The sequence below is a fragment of the Colossoma macropomum genome, unplaced genomic scaffold (assembly GCF_904425465.1).
Source record: "Colossoma macropomum unplaced genomic scaffold, Colossoma_macropomum, whole genome shotgun sequence".
In the NCBI taxonomy this organism is placed as follows: domain Eukaryota; kingdom Metazoa; phylum Chordata; class Actinopteri; order Characiformes; family Serrasalmidae; genus Colossoma; species Colossoma macropomum.
This window is the reverse complement of record NW_023494792.1, coordinates 55,027,332-55,049,271: the sequence shown is the minus strand read 5'-3', so window position 1 is coordinate 55,049,271 and position 21,940 is coordinate 55,027,332. Positions and strand designations below refer to the sequence as shown.

Below are 21,940 nucleotides of genomic sequence, written 5' to 3'. Positions count from 1 at the left end.
ATTCTTACACTTAGGGAGGTCTTCTCTTGGTTCTCTGCTGAACTTCGCTCACTGAAAGCAAGGGGGAGGCAACTTCAGAGACAGTGTAAAAATCACTTACGTAATAATGACTTTGGTAGCCCTATAAAGTTGTTCAATAATATTAACAAACTGCTTTCTTCTATTAATTCATTGGTCTACTTTACTACTGAACAGTATAACAAATTTCTAACATTTTTACTGATAAATTGGATTATATCAATGCTTCCATTCGCTCTGCATCTTTTTCTGACTTAATAGATTTTAGCCCTTCTTATTCTCATTTGGCTACTGTTGCTAGTTTCTCTATAGTAATTGTGCAGTATGTCTCCAAATTGCAGTCCACTGCTTGTTTTCTTGACCCCATTCCTATATATTTCTTTAAAAAATGTCTGTCTGCTCTTAGTCATATTACATCTATTGTTATGGTTACGTCCCATCTGAACTGAAACTAGCTGTCATCACTCATGTTCCAAAAAAAATAAAAATAAATAAATCAGGACATACTACAGATGATCTAACAAACTATTGGTCAATTTATAATCTTACAGTTCTGCCTAAAGTCTTAGAGCATGTTCTGTCTACCCAAATTCAGAATCACCTCTTTCAGCATAAACAATATGAACCATTTAAATTTGGTTTTAGAGCTGAGAGCAGTACTGAAACTGCCTTGGTGAAGGTTTTAAATGATCTCTTGGTGTCAGCTGACATCCTGATTTTGTTAGACGTAAGCACTGCCTTTGATATGGTCTGTCACACATTTCTGCTAGACCAGATGGAAAATGGCTAGAAATACCTATTACTGCACACACTTGGTTTGAATCACACCTTTCTATTCGTTCTCAGTTTGTGTCGTTGGGCAGTGATAAATCTCACACCACACAAGTCTGTCAGGGTGTCCCACAAAGACCAATCCTTGGATCATTATTGTTCAGTATTTAAATTTTACCTCTGGGGAATATTATTAGGGAATATACCATGGCCTATGTTTGTAATATTGCCAGGCTTAGGGCATTTCTACCACCTTCTGATGTTGAGAAACTTGTACATGCATTTATTTCTTGCAGGTTGGACTATTGTAAAGGTCTTTATGCAGGTTTACCTGCAAAATCTCTTTAGACACTTCAGTATGTGCAAAAAAGGTGCAGCAGTTCTTACTTATACTCCACCTTGTGTTCATATAATTCCTGTACTAGTTAAGTTACACCAGCTTCCATGCTCATATTGATTTTCACTTTCCCATACAAGTGTACCTCTGTGACCTTTCTTAGACCATCATGTATAGACAGAGCCTACAATTTATATGCACACAATACAAAAATGCTCTGATTGACATGCTGTAACTTGGGTGCTCACACTGCATGTGAAACGCAATACCTACAGACGGACCTGTCTATGGACAATTCCCAATAAGGGTGTTTCATTAAAAACAATACACAGTGCACCCGAGTTCTGGGCAAAAATCCTGAGAAACTGTGCTACAGCAGCTTTACTAACTTGTGCCACATAATGCCCTGAAACTAAAACCAGGTGGTGCTGTACACTGGTAGGATGATCTATCCTCTTTACAGCCTATTTTGCGAAGACAATTTATAAAATCAATAATTGTATAATGTTTATACCTGGCAAACAGAATAATGTTGGCATATACAGACTTTAGTACCACAAATGTCAACTTTTTTGGCTCTGTTTTGTTAGTCTACATGAGCAGGGGAAGTGGATGTGTTTGTGTGTGCTTAAAAACAGGCTACTATTGCGATATGTATGCCTGGGGGGAATATGCAAAGGCAGAATGTTTAAAGTGACAGACTTTGCATGTGATTACCATGGCAATCAGATGCAATACTTCGCTGTGTAAGCAGATCATCGTTCATTGCCAGCTTGTGTTGTTTGCTTATTAGTGCGACAGAGTACACTAGACTTACGTCATACGGTATCAGTTGATATTGGATGTTGGTTGCATTTTTTATTAGTACAAGTAAATCAGCATGGTATTGAATTAATATCTTTTACCAATATTGGTATTGAAGCATCCCTATTGCTAGAAAAGCTGGAGTCTGCAGTGTGAACCTCCCTTAAACAGGTAGAGAGGAAAGTTTATTTCCCGTCCTGTCCAGATGGCAGGGTTGCACTAGTCATTTTCAAGCTTTCAGGAAGAACCTTTAAACTCTGCTGTGTAAGAGTTTGTACTTCAGAGTGTAGAAGTAAATAAAACCTCTGCCCCACATCACAATAGTGAAGACACTGGCATTTCCATCATTTGCTATAGATAATGTAAACATGTTTTCAGCAGACTTCCCACACTCATGTACATCCACAACAAGATCAGCCACTCACCTTTTACCCCTCCTACATCCAGCAGCGGTGACATCATCATAATTCTCTGGTGTGCCCACTACTATGACATGGAAAAACAAATTATATTAATAACCAACAAATCTGATGTTTTTACTGTGCTGAAGCTGCGGTTGAAAATGAATTGTCAATATTAAGACCTGTCATAATGTAGGAGTTTGGTTCAGTGGTAACAGCATCATCATAGATATCCGTCATGTCTTCTGTCAAAATGAAGAGATAAATGTCATTACATCAGCATCAGCATCATCAGTGACTGTGTTCATGTGATTACAGTACTGTTACATGAAGGGCCAGTTGCCCAAACCCAGATTAGGCCTAAGTCTAGACTAAAATGTGTTTTTAACAGTGATTCACCATTCATATTGTAATTTAATTCTAAGACTAGGCTTAATCCATGTCTGGGAAAGTAGCCCTGTAAATCAAACCTGTTACAAAAGCTGGGTTCCGATCAGCAGTGATGACATCATCATAATTCTCTGCTACGTCCTCTACACCAAAACACGGAGATATGTATCAAGGATCAACAATCAAATTATACACAGTTGTTTTAAGTGTTTCAGCTATGATCATTAAACAATATAATAATATAAGCCTAATATAAAAATAAGTCTTTGTGGCTAACATTAGCACTCAGAACTATCAACTTTGAATAGGTTTAGAGTCTGATAATTAATTTTCATTTAAAACATGAACTGAATACTTAGAAACACTGTAATTTAATAAGTAATAAAACAATAAATTAATTTTGGACTAGATTCCACAGGTGTGATAAACATATGCTGTAAACACCAACATAAAGTAAATACAATCACATGCATTTGATTATTCTACTCTCAAAGAATTCTCTACTTAATTTCCACTTCTTTCTAAACTAAAACCAAAACAGAAACACACCTGCTACACTATCAGAGATCTGTCCAGCAGTGATGACATCATCATAGTTCTCTGCTGTGTCCTCTTTTGCTGATTCACCTAAATCAAATAAAAACAGACTGACTTTACCAACAAATTGCAATCTTTATATTATGATATTAAATTGATTGCAAATATCTCAATGATCAAAAGACATGTGACTTGATGATCTTTAACCAACCAATTAACTTAAGCTATAATTTACATGAAGTTTAAAGCTAGAAAAACTCATCTTCTCTATCTGATCATAAATGTGTGGGCATTTCAGACCCTGGCAATGTAAACAGACCCACAGCTAAACATTAAATGAGAAATAATTAATGCAACATCAACATTAGTTAGAGCACTTTTAGTCTGAAATCAAATTTCAGACCTCAGTGGTCAGAAGTATGAAGAGTTGTACAGCGGTATAGGTGCAATTATAAACCAAAGAAATTAACCCATTTAATGGCCAGGACTGCTAGTGGGTCCAGATGTGTTAATAATTCAATAATGCAAATTGCCAGCATGCAGTGTTTTCCATGTAATTAGTGAATAATAAGCCTTAGATTGTATATGTAAATAAATGCTAATGACCTAAATATAAATGAAAAAGTACATGTAAAATGTAAAACTTTTGTAAATATTGGATTTACTCTGCACCTAAATGTCTTTGGCATAAAAACAAAACTTGACTTAAGAAACATAGTTTTATAATGAATTGTCTTATTTCTAAATGGTGATTGTAATATTGCTCAGTTGAATGGAGTTTAACACATGCTCTGATCCTCTTACCTGAGAGAAGCTCCTCATCCACAGTCTCAAATTCTGAATGCTGTTCTTCAGAGGGGATACTTCCTGCTAGAGGAGAGCAGAACAGACATCAAACATGTTCAGAATGCAGAACTACCCACAAACATGCTGTGGATCATTGTGAACTGGGTTGGTTACCAGAAATAATATCAGTGCAGACAGTAGAGGGAGCTCTCAGACACATTAGTCAATCCTCACTGACTGACTGACTGACTAACCCACTTGCTCACTCACTTGGTCACAAACTTAGTCACTCAGTCTCTAGGTCACACATTCGGTCACATACTTGGTCTTTTGGTCATTCGGTCACACACTCAAAAACTTTGTCAATCATGTAGTCACTTGGTCACTCATTCGGCCTCGCTCAGTCTTTCATTCACTTACTTGGTCACTGTCTCACCTACTCACTCAGGCACTCACTCACTCGATCTGTTGGTCACTTAATAGCTCACTTGATTGCTCATTTGAACACTTACTCGATCACTCATACGGTTACTTGTTTACTCAATCAGTCACTTTTACACTCTATCTTAAACAAGGTCAGTCGGACACTCAGTCAGTCAAGATACAGTTTAACTTCAGCTGCATAATAGATGCTTATCAGCAGAACCAGCACACTACACTACATGTAGATCTGCTCTAACTGCACATTTTGTCTATACACTTAAACACTTAACTCCTATTTAACTGATTCAGCTATACTGAAGAAATCATTCATTGAAAAGATTACATATAGCTTTGGGCAAATGAGCATGCATTGCAGTGTGTTCCATGATCTCAAATGTAAATATACATTAATAATTCATGAATGCTTCCTTTAGAGCACCCCATATATCATTCACCTTTTTGAATCAAGCCATTTCTTTTAGTGATGGATCTGCAGTTGATCTCCTCATAGACTGCCTCAGTCAGAGCCTTACATCTCCTCTTAAAGAGCACTGTGAGGGAGACAGAGAGAAACATGGAGCCAGTTCAGTAGAAGAGAAGACTGATGACAGATTGAAGGACTAATGATGTTTAGAGAATGTACAGGAAGTGGATTGTAGATGATCTCTGAATCTCTCTACCTCTCCTGAACACTCTGTTCTGGTAAAACAGCACAACCAGAAGCACTAAGGCCAGGAAGAGCACTGCTCCCAGAACCAGGAGAGACACTGGATAGATGGATGGAACAACTGGTGGAACACTTTGGGGAGGAGTGGTTGTTGTGATGGGTATAGAAGTAGAAGGCACAGATATGTCTGTAAATGCAGAAACAGAAGTTTCAATTCATTTTTAAATTAAAGTTTAATATAATTGTATATAAATAATCAATGCATCATTTAATAAAGACTTCCAGATTTCTAAAACTGTAATAAAAGAGTTTTGATTGGAGTCAAAAACTAAAAAATCCAGCAGACTCCTCTGACCTGCACAGGTGACTCCAGCGTTTTTCCTGTGGGAGCAGTCAGTGTGGTTCTTCAGGGAATGAGGACAGTCCAACAGGTGAATCTCATTCCCTCTACACTTCACTCTGTTCAGCCAGATAGGCCCTTCACCAGCACCAAAGACAGCACTCCCATCAGAACTCAGCGCCGGCCCACAGCCCAGCTGCCTGCAGACAACCTGAGCATCCCTTATGTTCCAGAGATCATCACAGACAGAGCCCCACTCAGTGTTATGATACACCTCCAGCCTCCCAGAGCAACTTCCCTTTCCTCCCCTCAGCCTGAGAGGGAGGTGGTCTACATCGCACATATAACACAAGAGAAGATGACAATGATAAACCAGCATAAGCACACAGAGTAACAATACAGCTATAAAGTGTAAATTTTCACTCTCTCAATTCACTCAGTACAATATACTGATTCAAAGGCCATTAATATTTGTGTGAAGGAATAACGTGTCTAACATATGTGACACTTTAATATTTTACTTATTGAAATATTGATCATGTTTGTTTGCAAGTGTACTTACTTGAGCACTTTCTGTGATGAAGAGATGAGGAGCTTTTCAGATGGCTTCGTAACAGACGATCATTTTCATCTTCTACGAATATGGTAAGGTCTTTCATTAGCCACTAAATATATAAAGCTGTTTGCTTATATATTTTAATTCTGTTCAGCTGGTGCTTTAACTTATCTAATGAAGCCAGATTTATTCCTGATGTGATTTATGTTTAGCACACACAGGGAAAATTCATAAGAACATTAAAAGTTGCCTACTTGAGCAGGTAATGTGAGCCACCTCATTGTTTTTATCACAGTAGTTCTGTTTCCAGGGGGAAGATGGACAATGCCACAGAGTGGAGTCATGTCTCCTACATTTCAGATCATCCAGCCAGTTAGGAGCTGATTCCACTCTTGCTTTGGCCCAGAACTCACTGCCAGATCTTCCACAGTTCAGCTCCTGACAGATCAAACTTGCTGTTTCTTCATCCATCCCATTTACACACACATTACCCCAGGTTCCATTGTAGAACACTTCCAGATTCCCCTCACAGCCCTCAGTGAGTCTGATCTCTTTAAAGTCTGTTGGGATAAGGACTTATGCTAAACTTTGCCTTTAAATGAACATGTTTTTGGGAAGTTTTAGGAATTCTATAATTCTATAATGTTTATTCTATAGAAATTAAATATCTAGTATTCCCTCAAAAGAATAATTATACTTCATTGCATGTACAAACAATAATGTCCTTAATGAAATAGTTTGCTGCAAAATGAGGCTAATGTAGCCAGGCACAGACAATTCGTGGGACCACCTGGCGTCTGTCTGTGCACACGGCTATTTGTGCACATACCTAAACATAGCTAACAAGTGGTGGAAGGCTAGGTAACCCAAAATTTTTACTCTTAACACAGACTTCCATTGACCTTGTAGCTCTTCAGTAAAACTGAAGAACGGAGCACACCAAACGTGTCTTTCCTGAATGCCTACATCTGGGGTGAGAGGAAAATTGTGTAAATAAATGATTTAGTGAATCAATATTGTAATATCACGTTACCTGAACACACAACCCCTACGTCTTCTTTGTGTCCACATTCGTCCTCTTCACATAGCTGAAATTTGCAGCTCCACAAGGATGCCTCATTCCCCTCACATTCCACCTCATTCAGCCATATGGGTCCATTTCCAGGTCCAAATTGCGCTGGTACTGGAGCACTGAGGGCCACTCCACACTGCAGCTGTCTGCACACCACCTGTGCATCCTTAATATCCCAAAAGTCATCACACACTGTCCCCCATGAGCTGCTGTGGAAAACCTCCAGCCTTCCTGCGCAGCCTCCCCCAGAACCAACCAGCCTGATGGAGCTGTGAGCTGGATTAAACTTACCTACACACACACACACACACACACAGACATAAACACAGATATAAGAGAACTGAAATTCTGAGTGTAACAATACAATAGTACAGATAATAAGCAATGGGCAATAATACTGGAACACGTCAGATTTAGATAAGAGTGATGTCTGATTGTAATTTTTACCAGAGCAGGTGATTGAGAGCTGTTCTCTGGAGCTGCAGTTGACTGCTTGTGCACTGCTGCAGTTCCCCAGATGAGCTTCACTCCCTGAACAATTGAAACCTGTCACACACATGTTGCTGTGTTCAGGACTGGGTGGAAAGGAGCTGGAGAAGCTGAACACAGAGCCACAGCCCAGCTGTCTGCAGACCACAGAGGCCTCAGACTCACTCCAGGAGTCCAGCAGAACTCTCCTCCAGTCCTGCCTGAAGTACACCTCCACCTCCCCCTCACACTCCATCCCTCCAGACAACCGCACTCGCCCCTTATGTAATGCCAGAGAGGAACCTGCAGAGGAAATAATCAGTTAACTTTCTGAACTTCTTCTTAACACTTCATATTTTATTGAAGGTTCCTCAGACTTCAACAGGCATTTTTGACATGGTGTATATTACTGTGAGATGGACTACATGATTCTGAGATCTCACCACCGCAGATGACTCCAACATCCTGTTTATGTGAGCATGCAGATCGACTCCATGATAAAATGGGACATTCTGACAGGTGTGTTTCATTCCCCTGACAATCAAACACATCAGCCCAGATCTGGCCAGTCCCCTCCCCAAACCAGCCTGACCCCAACACAGCCACAGCACTCCCACACTTCAGTTGACCACAGAGGACACTGGCAGCTCTCATATCCCAGCTTATGTCACACACTGTGCCCCACTCACTGAGGTACTGGAGCTCCACTCGACCAGAACAGGAGTCAGAGCCATTTAACAACTGAGCCTGAGTGTGACCTGGATCAAAATCATGATCATGGATAAGGTAATTCAATGCCATCTACTTTGACAAGCAGTGGAAAAATATTTATATTTTAAAAATAAATCTTGTTGAAGTGAATCTCAATTAAAAATGTATTGTTTACCAGTACACACCAATCCCACATCACTGTCATGGGTGCAGTTGTGTGAAGGTGATGTTGGACAGAAGTAAATCTGAGATTCGTTGCCTCTACACTGAAGCTCCTCTGACCACACCTGACCCTTCCCTCTGCCAAAAGCAGCTGCTCCCAGCACCTCCACAGGAAGCCCACAGCCCAGCTCTCGACACACAACCTCTGCATCCTGCTGGTCAAAGTCAGCATCACACACTGTGGACCAGGTCTTTTCATGAAGCACCTCCACTCTCCCAGAACACAGATGAGGACCACCAGTAAGTCTGGACTTTCTGTGACCTGTGAGTATTTGAAGTGCATTAACACTTAGCACAGTTTAGAAAAAAATAGTAGGTTTATAAAACTTGACCCATGTACAAAAGTAATTTTTTAAAGTTATAATGACATTGACATTACAATGACATTTAGGTGGATTCTAGTCTTTGTGGTTTGCCTTCAACATTCACATTAGGCTGATTGTTCATTCTGAACATGGATCCAGACAGAAGCATAGTTCCTTGATGAATTAATTAGACTAATGTTTATTTCATGATAATATTTTTTATTTATTTCACCTTTTTTACAATTACTTTTATGTACCTTCTGTGAGAGCCACTGATATAAAAGATTCAAGTTAACAAAACTCTTTAGAAAATGAATCTGATATTATGGTATTGACGCTGTTATGTTCATTCATGAAAAATGACTGACTGAAGTTTACCTGAGCAGATGACTCCAACATCAGAACCATGATGACAGTCATGTTTACCCCATCCCTGTGCTTTACAGATCTTCAGTGTAGATTCTGATCCATTACAGTCCACATAATTCATCCAGATTGGTCCTGATCCTGGTCCAAAGTGAGCATAACTCAGTGCATCTACAGCCTCTCCACAGCCCAGCTCTCTACACACCACTGCAGCATCACTCATATCCCAGCCATGACCACACACTGTTCCCCACTGTCCTCTATGAAGAACCTCCACTCTCCCAGCACAGTGACTTCCACCATCCACCAACCTCACACTGTCTGTATGAGAGAGAGAGAGAGAGAGAGAAATTTCAGCTCCACATCAGAAAAGGGTCTGAAAAGTTATAGCAGTGCTGGGAAAAATGTTAAAGAAGCAGGAATCACAGTAATACTTCTATAGAAAATCATATTAATTACATTCATGAAATTAAGGGAAACTGCAGAGAATCTTATGTCATTACTGGTATAACTTTAGAAAGATGTTCATGTTAAACATCAAATACAAATACAAATAGTGCTTACCAGCACACACCAGTCCCACATCACTGTCATGGGTGCAGTTTTGTTTGAGCGAAAAAGAAGTTGGACAGAAGTAAATCTGAGATTCGTTGCCTCTACACTGAAGCTCCTCTGACCACACCTGACCCTCCCCTCTGCCAAAAGCAGCTGCTCCCAGCACCTCCACAGGAAGTCCACAGCCCAGCTCTCGACACACAACCTCTGCATCCTGCTTGTCAAAGTCAGCATCACACACTGTGGACCAGGTCTCTCCATGAAGCACCTCCACTCTCCCAGAGCAGTGAGAACCACCAACCAGCCTGACTCCTGATATAATATGTGTGTGTAAATTGTTTATATTGTTTTTTTGTTCATCCTTTTGATCTTTCATTCAAAATACTAACAAAAATCTAACTTTTGTTTGAAGTACAGTGATTAAGAACAAACCTCAATCTTATCAGGAAATAAATATTTTTTCTCAAATCTGTGTGTGCCACAATTATTGTCACCCTTTCATTTAATATTTTGTGCAGCATCTCTTTGCAAAGACAACACCTCTGAGTCTTCTCCTATAATGCTTAATGAGACTGGAGAACACATGGCAAGAGATCTGAGACCACTCCTCCATACCGAATCTCTCCAGAACCTTCAGATTCTGAGCTTCACGTTGTTAATTCGATGGTCAGTGAACTAATTCTAATTGTTCTAATTGTTATACATTTGTGTCCTGCAGGAGGATCCAAACTATGGCCCAGTTGAACACTCTGAGGTCAACAAATGCACCGGCACAACAAGTTAGATATTTCTAAGTGTTTTTATTATTATCTTTGCAAGTACTGCACAGAACTGCACGGTTCAAAGAGTTCCTGTATCTGTAGAGTTTGCCCTTTCGATTCCATCATGTCGCAAGATCGTACATTACTCACATCCAGAGTTATGAGTCAATGAAGACAAGTTGAGACACACGCTATCTGCCTCTCACTGTGGTAACTGGTGGATTTGTGTGTCCATCATCTGCCTCTCTCCTGTAATTGGGGGATTTGTGTGTCTGTCTAAATTTTGCGAACTGACCAATGAACACTCAGGAAATTACTAAGGACCCATCACGCCAAAAACACATTTTATTCAGTCGCCTCGGACATAGACGCGAATGGTGTGTAAAAAGTTTGCAGCGGCTAAAGTTGATGCAGCGTTTTTGGAAAGTAGCGTTGAGGATAACATTTATCTACTATTTTATTCATACCTTCCACTACTTTTGTGTGCCTAGGATTTTGGTAAACCCATTTTAAGCACCAAAACAATTTGCCCAAATAAGTAAAGCTATGTTGATATTGTGCTCCAGGTCAAAAGGGTCTCATTATATAGAGCTGAGATTGTTCTGAACATTTTGATATATACAGTAATATGTGAGCATCAAGTCATGTGCAAGTGCCTTCAAAGACGAATTTCAGAATATTTGGAAAAATCAAGAAAATGCCCTCAGACCCCAGAGGGTTAAGCTTGCCGGCTGAGGCAGTCAGGTATTAATTTAAGTTCTGTTGGTACTTGATGAAGTCTGTGATACCATGTATCTGAATAAATTGCCCAGGGTCTTTGGAAGAAAAACAGTCCCACAACATCATAGATCCGCCACCATACTTCACAGTGGGGATGAGGTACTTTTCTGCATTGCTATCGTTGTGTACAAGCCAAACTCACCTCTGGTATTTATTGCCAAAGACCTCTATTTTGGTCTCATCTGACCACAGAACATGGCCCCACTGAAAGTTGTAGATGCTTGAGTTTGTTGGTTCTTGACAGCAGAAGCTTTCTTCTGGCAAACTTCTAAACAACTTGTGGTTATATAGGTGGTGCTTTATTGGGGGTTGGGAAACGTTCTGACCCCAAAACCTAACTAATTTCTGCAGTTCCCCATCTGTGATCGGTGGAGATTTTTTTGTACACTCATACCATCTACCTTACTGTGCATAAGTAAGGATCATAATGATGGATGACTGAGGGTATTTGTGTGTGTTTTATTTTATATATATAACCCTGTGAATCAGGAAGTCATGTCTGACTATATAAGTGCTCATAATCACTCAGGTGAACTTAATAAAATAAAAGTAGGGATATTCTTATATTAGATTTCATTCTTATATATTTCTGGGGGTGCCAACAATTGTGGAAAACAGATTGAAGAAAAAATTTTATTTGATGACAAGGTTAGTTTTTTTCTTTCAATCATTATACCTTAAAAAAACAGGATTTTTGCTGATATTTTGAATGTGAGGCATGAGTAAACAAGAACACTTGTTAGAGTTTATTTTGATCATGATTACCAGGGGAGCCTATATATATATATATATATATATATATGTATGTATGGTTATTATTACAATTTATGAACTTGTAATGATTATGTTAATAAAACTAAATACTATAAAATTAAATGTTAAGGACACATTTTTTCCTCATGGAGAAGAACACTGAAATTTAATAAAACATACCTGAACAAATGACTCCAGCATCTTGATCATGATGACAGGTATGTTTACCCCATCCTGGTGATCTACACTTCTTCAGTGTAGACTCTGATCCACTACAGTGCACATCAACCATCCAGATTAGTCCTGATCCTGGTCCAAATTGAGCTCTACTCAGTGCATCTACAGCCTCTCCACAGCCCAGCTCTCTACACACCACTGCAGCATCTCTCATATCCCAGTAATCACCACACACTGTTCCCCACTGTCCTCTATGAAGAACCTCCACTCTCCCAGCACAGCGACTGTCACCGTCCATCAACCTCACACTGTCTGTACAAAGGAAGAACAGAGAGAAATATTTCTACCAGGAAAGACATAGTATCAGAGAAAAAATCATATGTTGAAGATATATAAATTGTAAGACTACAATGTTGAATGTTTGACTAATTGATGAAGATACAGCCTCTTACCAGCACACACCAAACCCACATCACTGTCATGGGTGCAGGTGTGTTTGAGTGAAGATGATGTTGGACAGAAGGAAATCTGAGATTCATTTCCTCTACACTGAAGCTCCTCTGACCACACCTGACCCTCCCCTCTGCCAAAAGCAGCTGCTCCCAGCACCTCCACAGGAAGCCCACAGTCCAGCTCTCGACACACAACCTCTGCATCCTGCTGGTCAAAGTCAGCATCACACACTGTGGACCAGGTCTCTCCATGAAGCACCTCCACTCTCCCAGAGCAGCGAGAACCACCAACCAGCCTGACTCCTAATATTTTACATTTGAAAACAGAAATTATGAATTTTTTGATTAGTGAATTAATTCTGTTTAAATAAAATTAGTCAAAAATAAGTAAAACAGGCGCTTGGTAAAATTTTGATCAAAACATGTCCAGTTTCATAAAAATATCAAACTTCTGTGGGCATTTACAACTCAGGTGATCAAATATTTGAGAAGCCACATGTCTTCTGAAAATAAAACAACATATAACATGTGGCTGTCCCTAAGGGTTAAAGAGATTATGGAAATTTTGTAAAGCCTACCTGAACAGATGACTCCAGCATCTTTAGAATGATCACAGTTATGTTCTCTCCATCCTGCTGATCTACAGTTCTTCAGTGTAGACTCTGATCCACTACAGCCAACTTTATTCATCCAGATTGGTCCTGATCCTGGACCAAAGTGAGCATCACTCAGTGCATCTACAGCCTCTCCACAGTGCAGTTCTCTACACACCACTGCAGCATCTCTCATATCCCAGCCATCATCACACACTGTTCCCCACTGTCCTCTACGAAGAACCTCCACTCTCCCACCACAGTGACTGCTACCATCCACCAACCTCACATTGTCTGTATAACAGAAGGCAGAACAGACAGATATTCATGCATATGGCCATACCTATGAAAACATTGAGTTCTGAACCTCAGTAGACAAATTTTTTTTCCTCTACATGATTCCAATCATGAGATTGTGGACACAGCAATGTCCTAATTATGTTGTAGCCTACTAGGCAGAAAAGCTTTCATCCCAAAACTACTCAATAATCTGTGACACACGGACTCTCGGCTGACCTCAGATCAGTTTGGCAATGAAATTGTTGCCCATTGTGTTCATTTGATTTGATTTAGGCTTCAAGTTCCACAGATGGCAATATTAATAAACAAATACGTCTACTTTTTCAGTCATCTATGGAGTCAACTCAGTTAATAATATATATAGGGCACATTTCTATAAAATTAACTGTAGTAATAACTGCAATAAAATTTTGATCCTGTTTTTGGCCTGTTCTTGCTTAAAGATACACAGAATTCAAGAGAGAGTATACACTAAACATCATATGTAGCACATCTGCAAGAGAGTTTAATACCAATTAGTGAAAATGTTCCTCTTACCAGCACATACCAGACCCACATCATTGTCATGGGAGCAGTTGTGTTTGAGTGAAGATGATGTTGGACAGAAGTGAACCTGAGATTCATTGCCTCTACACTGAAGCTCCTCTGACCACACCTGACCCTCCCCTCTGCCAAAAGCAGCTGCTCCCAGCACCTCCACAGGAAGCCCACAGCCCAGCTCTTGACACACAACCTCCGCATCCTGCTGGTCAAAATCAGCATCACACACTGTGGACCAGGTCTCTCCATGAAGCACCTCCACTCTCCCAGAACAGCGAGAACCATTAACAAGCCTGATTCCTCCTAAAATACGAGAGAGTAGTGATTATGCAGTACTGGACAAGATTACATTTAATAAGATTATATTTAATAAAAATGTACAAAAGCACTTAAAGTTTCCATAAACAATAAGGAGTAAGCCAAGTTCCATTTGGATGTTTTAAGAAATATATTAGTTATTAGTTAGAAATTTCTGAAATGCCAATGATGGTCATTTTATTTTTGACTATTAAATGCTGATTATAAATCTCTGTGAACAAAGTACTCAAATTTAGTAAAACCTACCTAAACAAATGACTCCAGCGTCTTGATCATGATTACAGTAATGTTCACCCCATCCTGCTGATCTACAGTTCTTCAGTGCAGACTCTGATCCACTACAGCCCACATTTTTCATCCAGATTGGTCCTGATCCTGGTCCAAAGTTAGCATCACTAACAGCCTCTCCACAGTGCAGCTCTCTACACACCACTGCAGCATCTCTTATATCCCAGTAATCACCACACACTGTTCCCCACTGATCATCATGAAACACCTCCACTCTCCCAGCACAGCGACTGTCACCATCCACCAACCTCACACTGTCTGTATAACATTTATTCAGAGATATCAGATAGTATGAAGTATATGTTGAACATCATATGTAGCACAACCATAAGCAAATTTAACACTAAATATAGTTGCAACACGCAGGGTCCAAGCACAAATCAACTCAATAAAGTCTAATGCGCTGGACAGGGGCCTTTTCACAGACAGAAGATAAATGATAGAGAGTCAGATTTTATCAGAAGTGGACCAACTTCCAAAGTGACAGAGCACATTCAGCAGAGAGATCTGATGCTAATGCTGATTGTGGTGTTCTTCCAGATTTTCAGGTAAAGGGTGTTTTACAGTTTGACACACACACAAAAAAAAAAAAATAACGATGTTATCAGGAAACATAATTTGGAAAAACAAATTACTTCAAACTTATATTACTTAATATATATAACTACAGGTTATGTAATTAACAAAATAACATACTTTTTTACATTACCTAAATTTAGCTCTTGTAATTATTTGATAAAAATACAGCTTGTATTAACTTGTGTATTCATTAGCCATTGTATGAGTTTCATCTACAGTAGACCAGAACATTTCTGTTTTGTGTATTTGCTTTTGTAATTATACAAACATTTATAAAAAAAGTTTATAATTATGATGCTCAATAAACAGTCTAGACTACATTCTAAATGTTTTTGCTTTTTTGTTTTGTTTAATGGATTCTGCACTGGTGAAAATGGATGTATGAAAAACAAAGCATTATGATCCTAATATACTCACTGAGGCTCGTGATGAAAGGAGTTATAAAAATCACTGCATAACTTCTTAGGTTACTACCACCATAGGTGGATTTAGAAACCCACCTCTTGCTAAAGTGGATTCCAATGCACAACCCTGAAAGGGGCCATGTTTAACATTATATAGGATAAAAGCATTAGCAAAACAGCAGTTTATCCAGTTCTGTATTTGTTTACTGTGAAAAAAAAATCTTCTGGTAATCATACTAATAATTGCATACAGAATCAGAAAATGTAGCTGTTTCTCAAGTTAAACTGCAAAACAGTGTCTCATACACAATTGGCTTGCACCTATGAATGCACATATTTTATAACGGTGCACTGAACGGGTTGATACCTATACTTCAGGGACATAGACAACTGTTTTTATTCCACAGACCGTTTAAGTATAATTTTTTAGACATTTTATCATCTCTGATTTAAAGTAAAATGTCTGAAAAATTACATTCTAAACCCACTTGAACAGTGCTGAAAGGAAGATGTCAGATTTAGCCTGTATTTCAGTGGCCTCTCCACTTGTCTTAAGAATCTTTTGTCTGTCATTGTTTAAAATTCATGCAAAAATATTGTGAAAAATGTATTTATGAATGTGGAAAACATGGTACTCTTTGACTCTAGGCTGGTGGTCTGCAGAATGGTCAGCTGCATATGTCCTTGAAGATGTACACACAGAGACTGCAGACAATCAGCTGTCAAGATGAAGCCTTTTTTCCTTCATTCATTTATATTTTTTATTTATTTAAGCAAAATCAACATGGAGTTTTCATTCTGAAATGGCTATTGACACCTATTGATTATTAAGAAGAAATATTACTAATATATTGCATGTTCTGCAATAAATGAGTGTCAAATCCTGCAGGGCCACATCTGGGCTGGGGACCAAGGTGGGTACTCAGCCATGACTGTGTGATATTTATGAGCGAGATCTGGACCACACCTATTGTATGTACTTCTTTTACAGTGTATGGGCCAGATCTGGACCACAGCTGTTAAACTTACACACTTTACAGTATATGGGACAGAGCTGGGCCAGATCCCTTAGTTCTACTCCCTTTACAGTATGCAGGCCAGATTTGGGCCACATCTGTTAGTTCTACTCACTTTACAGGGTGTGGGCCAGATTTGGGCCACATCCATGAGTTCTTCACGTTTTATAGTATATGGGCCAAATCTGGGCCAGGTACCCAGACAGAACTGGGTCAGAACAAAACCAGGGATGGACCAGATAAATTTTGCTAACTGGTGATGAATTAAAATGAAAATCTCTAACATAATGAACAAACATGATGATTAAGGATATCATCATTAATAAAAGGTATATACATAGTGCATTGGAAAGTATACATAAGAGACCAAAGCCCCTGAGACCTTGTCTGTGTGTTGGAAAATACCAGAACTTTTCTAAGCAGTTTTTTCCTAAGAACGCTTTGAACCTTAAGCTACAAGGAGGCCAGTGTGTAAACAGGTGTTTGATAAGCACCAAGTGAGGTGCTGGGTACCAGAGATGCAGCTTGCCCTTTTTTAATTATTTAGATACGAAATACACAACTATAAAATTTAATTGGGTCCAAAAAGGTGATAAATCTTTGAGAGCGGGGATTACCTCGTCTCTTAAAAGTGTATAAAAACATGGAACTCTGTACATTGTATTCGCATTTGGGTCCAGAACCAATGTCCAGACAGAATGCACTTTGCTAGAGCCTGTAATTAACATTGAAGCCATTTTCTCCAACTGAACCCAGCGTCTGAAGTCTTCTTTAAAACTTGAGATAGAATACTTGTCAGACGTAAGTGACGTGTAAGACTTACAGAAAAAGTAATTTGTTTAACAAATAGTCTGGCGTGGGTGATTGGTGTCACTTTAGGACACGACACTGGGCTGAAACATGAAATGATCTTTGGAGTTATCTGCTTTTGTCAAAAAACAAAATTTAAACTAAAAAATGATATTTGGTAAATTACCTATTTATAGATACCTATACATATTTTGTTGTTATTTTTTCTTAATCAAATCCACCCAACTGTAGTTTGACTGATATTTCCTGAAATGCACAGCAAAACATGATTTATGTTAATTCATTAAATGAACTCTTCATTTATGCTTCATTTCTTCAGAAAAAGAGAGCCAGGTTTAGCCAGGCTTAACAGTTTAAAATAAGAATTCAGAATGCACTGCCCGCAGTGTCTTTAGTCTGGGGTCAGTGTGCAATATTAAAGCTGGGCAGCTATGCAGCTCAGCATGAGTGTGGAAAATATAGGAAATATCTCAAAGTTGTTCAGGCCATTCTGAGTTTCTGATGTATTTTGGTTTAGTATAAGCCAATAAATCAGCCACACACAGAATTATGTCTGTATGTCTCACCGTGTAGGAGTTATGAGCCAAAACAAAACACTTTGCTATACTTTTGCTGCAAAGCGGCACTGTCCTAATGTCTCTCCCCATGGGGAGGCTCCATTTGTAAATTTGCATTGGTTCATTCCAGCTCCTGCTCCTCCTTAGCTCCACCCCTTTATACACGCCTGTGACTCGTTCCTAGGATTACTACCGCTACATATACTCCTCTGTTTGGCCTATTGGTGGGCAAGGTCTCTGTGAGTTCTAGGCCCTGTGTCTTGTATTGATTTTTCCTTGCTTGACCTGTGCTTTGCTTCCTGATTTTTGATACTATGAATTTGCCTCTGATGTTGTCTGCCCGTTTTCTCACCCATGCCTGTGATGATTATGAGATTTGGATTGCCCCTAATAAAATCACACAGCGCATGCAATCTGCCTACATGCCCCGTTCGTTACAGATGCACCACTCTACAGTGATACCTGTGATTTGGTTTGAATGTTTGAATGGTTTGTGCATGCAAGGTGTAGCAATCACACTTCTACTATGCTCACATCACGCAGATGTGGCATGTGTGAAACAGGCCTTATGGTTTGGACTTTTGTTTTATGGTCGAAAAATAAGTTGTGAATCTGAGCAAAAACAACAGCGATCCAGTACTTTGGGTGCTTGGACCCTTAATTAGTGAAGATGTCTCTCTTACCAGCACACACCAGTCCCACATCACTGTCATGGGAGCAGTTGTGTTTGAGTGAAGATGATGTTGGACAGAAGTAAATCTGAGATTCGTTGCCTCTACACTGAAGCTCCTCTGACCACACCTGACCCTCCCCTCTGCCAAAAGCAGTTGCTCCCAGCACCTCCACAGGAAGTCCACAGCCCAGCTCTCGACACACAACCTCTGCATCCTGCTGGTCAAAGTCAGCATCACACACTGTGTACCAGGTCTCTCCATGAAGCACCTCCACTCTCCCAGAGCAGCGAGAACCACCAACCAGCCTGACTTCTAAGTATTAGTATGTGAAAAAGAGATTACAACATTTGTTTACAATAAACAGCAAATTGTTTGTAAATATATATCTATAATCATATGTGTTATATAAATATATTTATAATATAAATCTATAATCATATGTGTTTCCAAATGAATAAAACAGAACTGTACAGTAAGAGAATTTGTTTTTAAAAAGGTTTAAAAACATGTGAAGACAAACCTGTAATTATCCAAGTAGAGTGAAATCTACCTAATTTAGATTCAATTGATTATATATTGAAGGATTATTTCTAAAAGCACTGCAAAGATTACCTGAACAAATGACTCCAGCATCTTCATCATGATCACAGTCATGTTCACCCCAATCTGATGATCTACAGTTCTTCAGTGTAGACTCTGATCCATTACAGTCCACATCATCCATCCAGATTGGTCCTGATCCTGGTCCAAAGTGAGCATCACTCAGTGCATCTACAGCCTCTCCACAGCCCATCTCTCTACACACCACTGCAGCATCTCTGATATCCCAGTTATAACTACATACTGTTCCCCACTGATCATCATGAAAAACCTCCACTCTCCCAGCACAGTGACTGCCACCATCCACCAACCTCACACTGACTGTACAACAGAGACAGAGACAGAGAGAGAATTCAGTGACACTTTATTTTGAGTGGTCCTTTTTGGATGAAACAAACACTCAACGGACTCTCAGTAACATGTCAAAAACATATTAGGGGTTAGGGTTAGGTTTTGGGTTGAGGTTAAGGTTAGGGTTAGAATTTGGGCCAGGGTTAGGGTTTTAGGTAAGGTTGGGTAAGATTAATAGAAGTAACATATTAACAATACATCTACTTAATGTAAGTAATGTATCAACAGGACATCTTCAAGCAATGTTTTTCAATGTATTCAGATGCTTCACTACTGATATTTCACTGATATGCTGTTGATGTGTTACTGATAACCTGTTAAGAATTTATTAATCATCTACAAAATACCATCTAAAATAAAGTGATACCGTAAATTCTGATAATGTCATTATACTTCTTTATTTTCAAAGTTAATAAGTTCACATTTAAAAATCTGATCAGTCAGATTAATGATACAAAGTTCAAATTGACCAGGTTAGTTGGTGAAAATTTTCGCAGTCCTGACTGTCACAGGGTCTTATGGGCCGTGAGTATGAAAAGAGAAAATATGTGACTCACATAAATGGTCAATAATCTAACATTTAGTTTAATGGCCATATCTGTGTTGCTCAGTATGGAAATATATTACAACCATAAAGGTGTATAATTTGTGTCAGTTCAGACATACACACTTGTGAGCAGTGAAAAAGAAAAGCAAGCAGTTTGTAGCTCTAAGCAGTTACAGCTGTTTGAATGAACTTCACATTAAAAAATCAAAGCTGACTGTATTAGTTAAAAATCATGAATTACATATGTTAACATTTTTGCACCCATTGTTCAAAAAACTACTGAATACAGAAATTTTATGAGTAAAATTTAGCCAGGTTTACCGTTCTCCATTTTATCTGTATAAAATGTTAGCCAGTGTTAATGTTCTTAGTGTTAATGACCTTCAAGAAAACACTGCAAACAATCTGATTCACCAGTAATAACAAAATAGTTTCTAAGAATTCTATTGGCCCAGTAAAAGACCATAAACTGCTACACTGGAAGGGGGATTCTAAATCAGAATTCTTTGCAGGCAGCAGGACTCCCACCCTTCCCAAAATTAAAAACGTAAAAACTCAAACCTACATGATTCATGTAAGTGACATATTTATCATTCAAAATTTTGAATTTCGATGAAAGGCGACAAGGTGCATAAATCTACTTTTAATGTAATTCTGCCAGTATTCGCTCTATTTTTATGTATCTATAATCTGATATAATGTGATAATCTATATCTGATTATTGTTCTTCTTTCTGTAACAGTAACAGTAACAGAAGGCCATTACATGTTTTGTATCCTAAGTGTATAACAGCGTTACATGTATCAAGTAATTATTCCATGCCTAAAAAAATCAGACAAAGCTGGCTCAAATATACCAGGCTGAGTTGTGTAAAGTTACTATTGTGAGGCACAAATTATTTACTGTTTCTGTTACTCAGGTAGTTCCCCAAGGCTCTGTTCTAGGTCTCCTGTTATTTATTATCTATATGCTGCCCCTTGGAGCACTTAAAGTGGACCTCTGGGAAAAATAAAAATGTTGCATGTAGCCTGCTAAACTTCACACACAGTGTACATGGCAGTAATTGTTAAGATGACAGTTAAGACACAGAACGAATTCTTGAAGTTCAAGAAGTGTCCTTGATCTTAATAAATAAAAATGTTCAAAGTACAGATCCATAATCCAGAGCACAACCACAGATCAGCATAATACAACATGGCTTTAACAGACTCACAGAGTGACACTGAACTAGAGTGAGAGGGAGAAACACAGACAGAGTGAGAAAGGGCCGGGGGGTATCTTTGATTATTTGTTAGTGAGAGTGAACTTACCAGCTGTGGTGAGTGTGATTGTGGAGGACAGAAGGATAAGTACCACACAGCTGTCCATCTTCCTCTGACCTGCACACAGTCCGTTCAACTCAGCAGCAGAACAAACTTCACCTCCACTCCCCCAGAGAGACTGAAGAAACTGAGAGAGAGACAGAGAGGGAGAGAGAGAGAGAGAGAGAGAGAGAGAGAGAGAGAGAGAGAGAGAGGCTCCCCACAGCCACCAATCACACTCACTATTACCTTATTAGAAAGAGGAGAGGAAATCATCAAACATTTTCAGTGACAAATCAGAGGAGGCATTTTTTTTCTTTCTCCATATTTATCAAAAGAGCGTCAGCACTGATAAACAGAACTCCACCTCCGTCTCTAGAGGTGTGTGTGTGAGGAGAGACGCTCGCAGC

At 39.1% G+C, this 21,940-nt stretch overlaps 2 protein-coding genes and 1 pseudogene across 2 annotated transcripts in view; all 3 read right to left on the bottom strand.

Annotated features, from left to right (window-relative positions):
* Nucleotides 1–5,769: 5,769 nt before the first annotated feature.
* LOC118811231 (scavenger receptor cysteine-rich type 1 protein M130-like) lies at nucleotides 5,770–7,661 on the bottom strand. The gene is made up of 3 exons (XM_036575390.1): nucleotides 7,550–7,661; nucleotides 7,064–7,393; nucleotides 5,770–6,590 (listed from the first exon to the last, which is right to left on the bottom strand). Exons 1-3 carry the CDS (start codon nucleotides 7,659–7,661, stop codon nucleotides 6,259–6,261), a joined length of 774 nt encoding a protein of 257 aa, XP_036431283.1. The 3' UTR covers nucleotides 5,770–6,258.
* Nucleotides 7,662–7,671: 10 nt separating this feature from the next.
* LOC118811230 lies at nucleotides 7,672–13,251 on the bottom strand (annotated as a pseudogene).
* Nucleotides 13,252–14,215: 964 nt separating this feature from the next.
* Nucleotides 14,216–21,940, bottom strand: part of LOC118811229 (deleted in malignant brain tumors 1 protein-like) — a gene marked incomplete at its 3' end in the record, with an annotated part of 42,197 nt that continues 34,472 nt past the window's right edge. Inside the window, 5 exon segments of the mRNA XM_036575388.1 lie at nucleotides 14,216–14,388; nucleotides 14,650–14,949; nucleotides 15,771–15,801; nucleotides 18,826–19,040; nucleotides 19,332–19,652. Coding sequence (XP_036431281.1) covers nucleotides 14,216–14,388; nucleotides 14,650–14,949; nucleotides 15,771–15,801; nucleotides 18,826–19,040; nucleotides 19,332–19,652 — 1,040 coding nt within the window.

Excerpts from the sequence above, each read along its gene's own strand:
- LOC118811231 (XM_036575390.1), bottom strand. The coding sequence starts at position 7,661 with ATGTGTGTGACAGGTTTCAATTGTTCAGGGAGTGAAGCTCATCTGGGG. Across the intron at positions 7,394-7,549 it reads GCTCTCAATCACCTGCTCTG|GTAAGTTTAATCCAGCTCAC; the intron begins GTAAAAATTACA and ends GTGTGTGTGTAG. Across the intron at positions 6,591-7,063 it reads CGTAGGGGTTGTGTGTTCAG|ACTTTAAAGAGATCAGACTC; the intron begins GTAACGTGATAT and ends TTATCCCAACAG.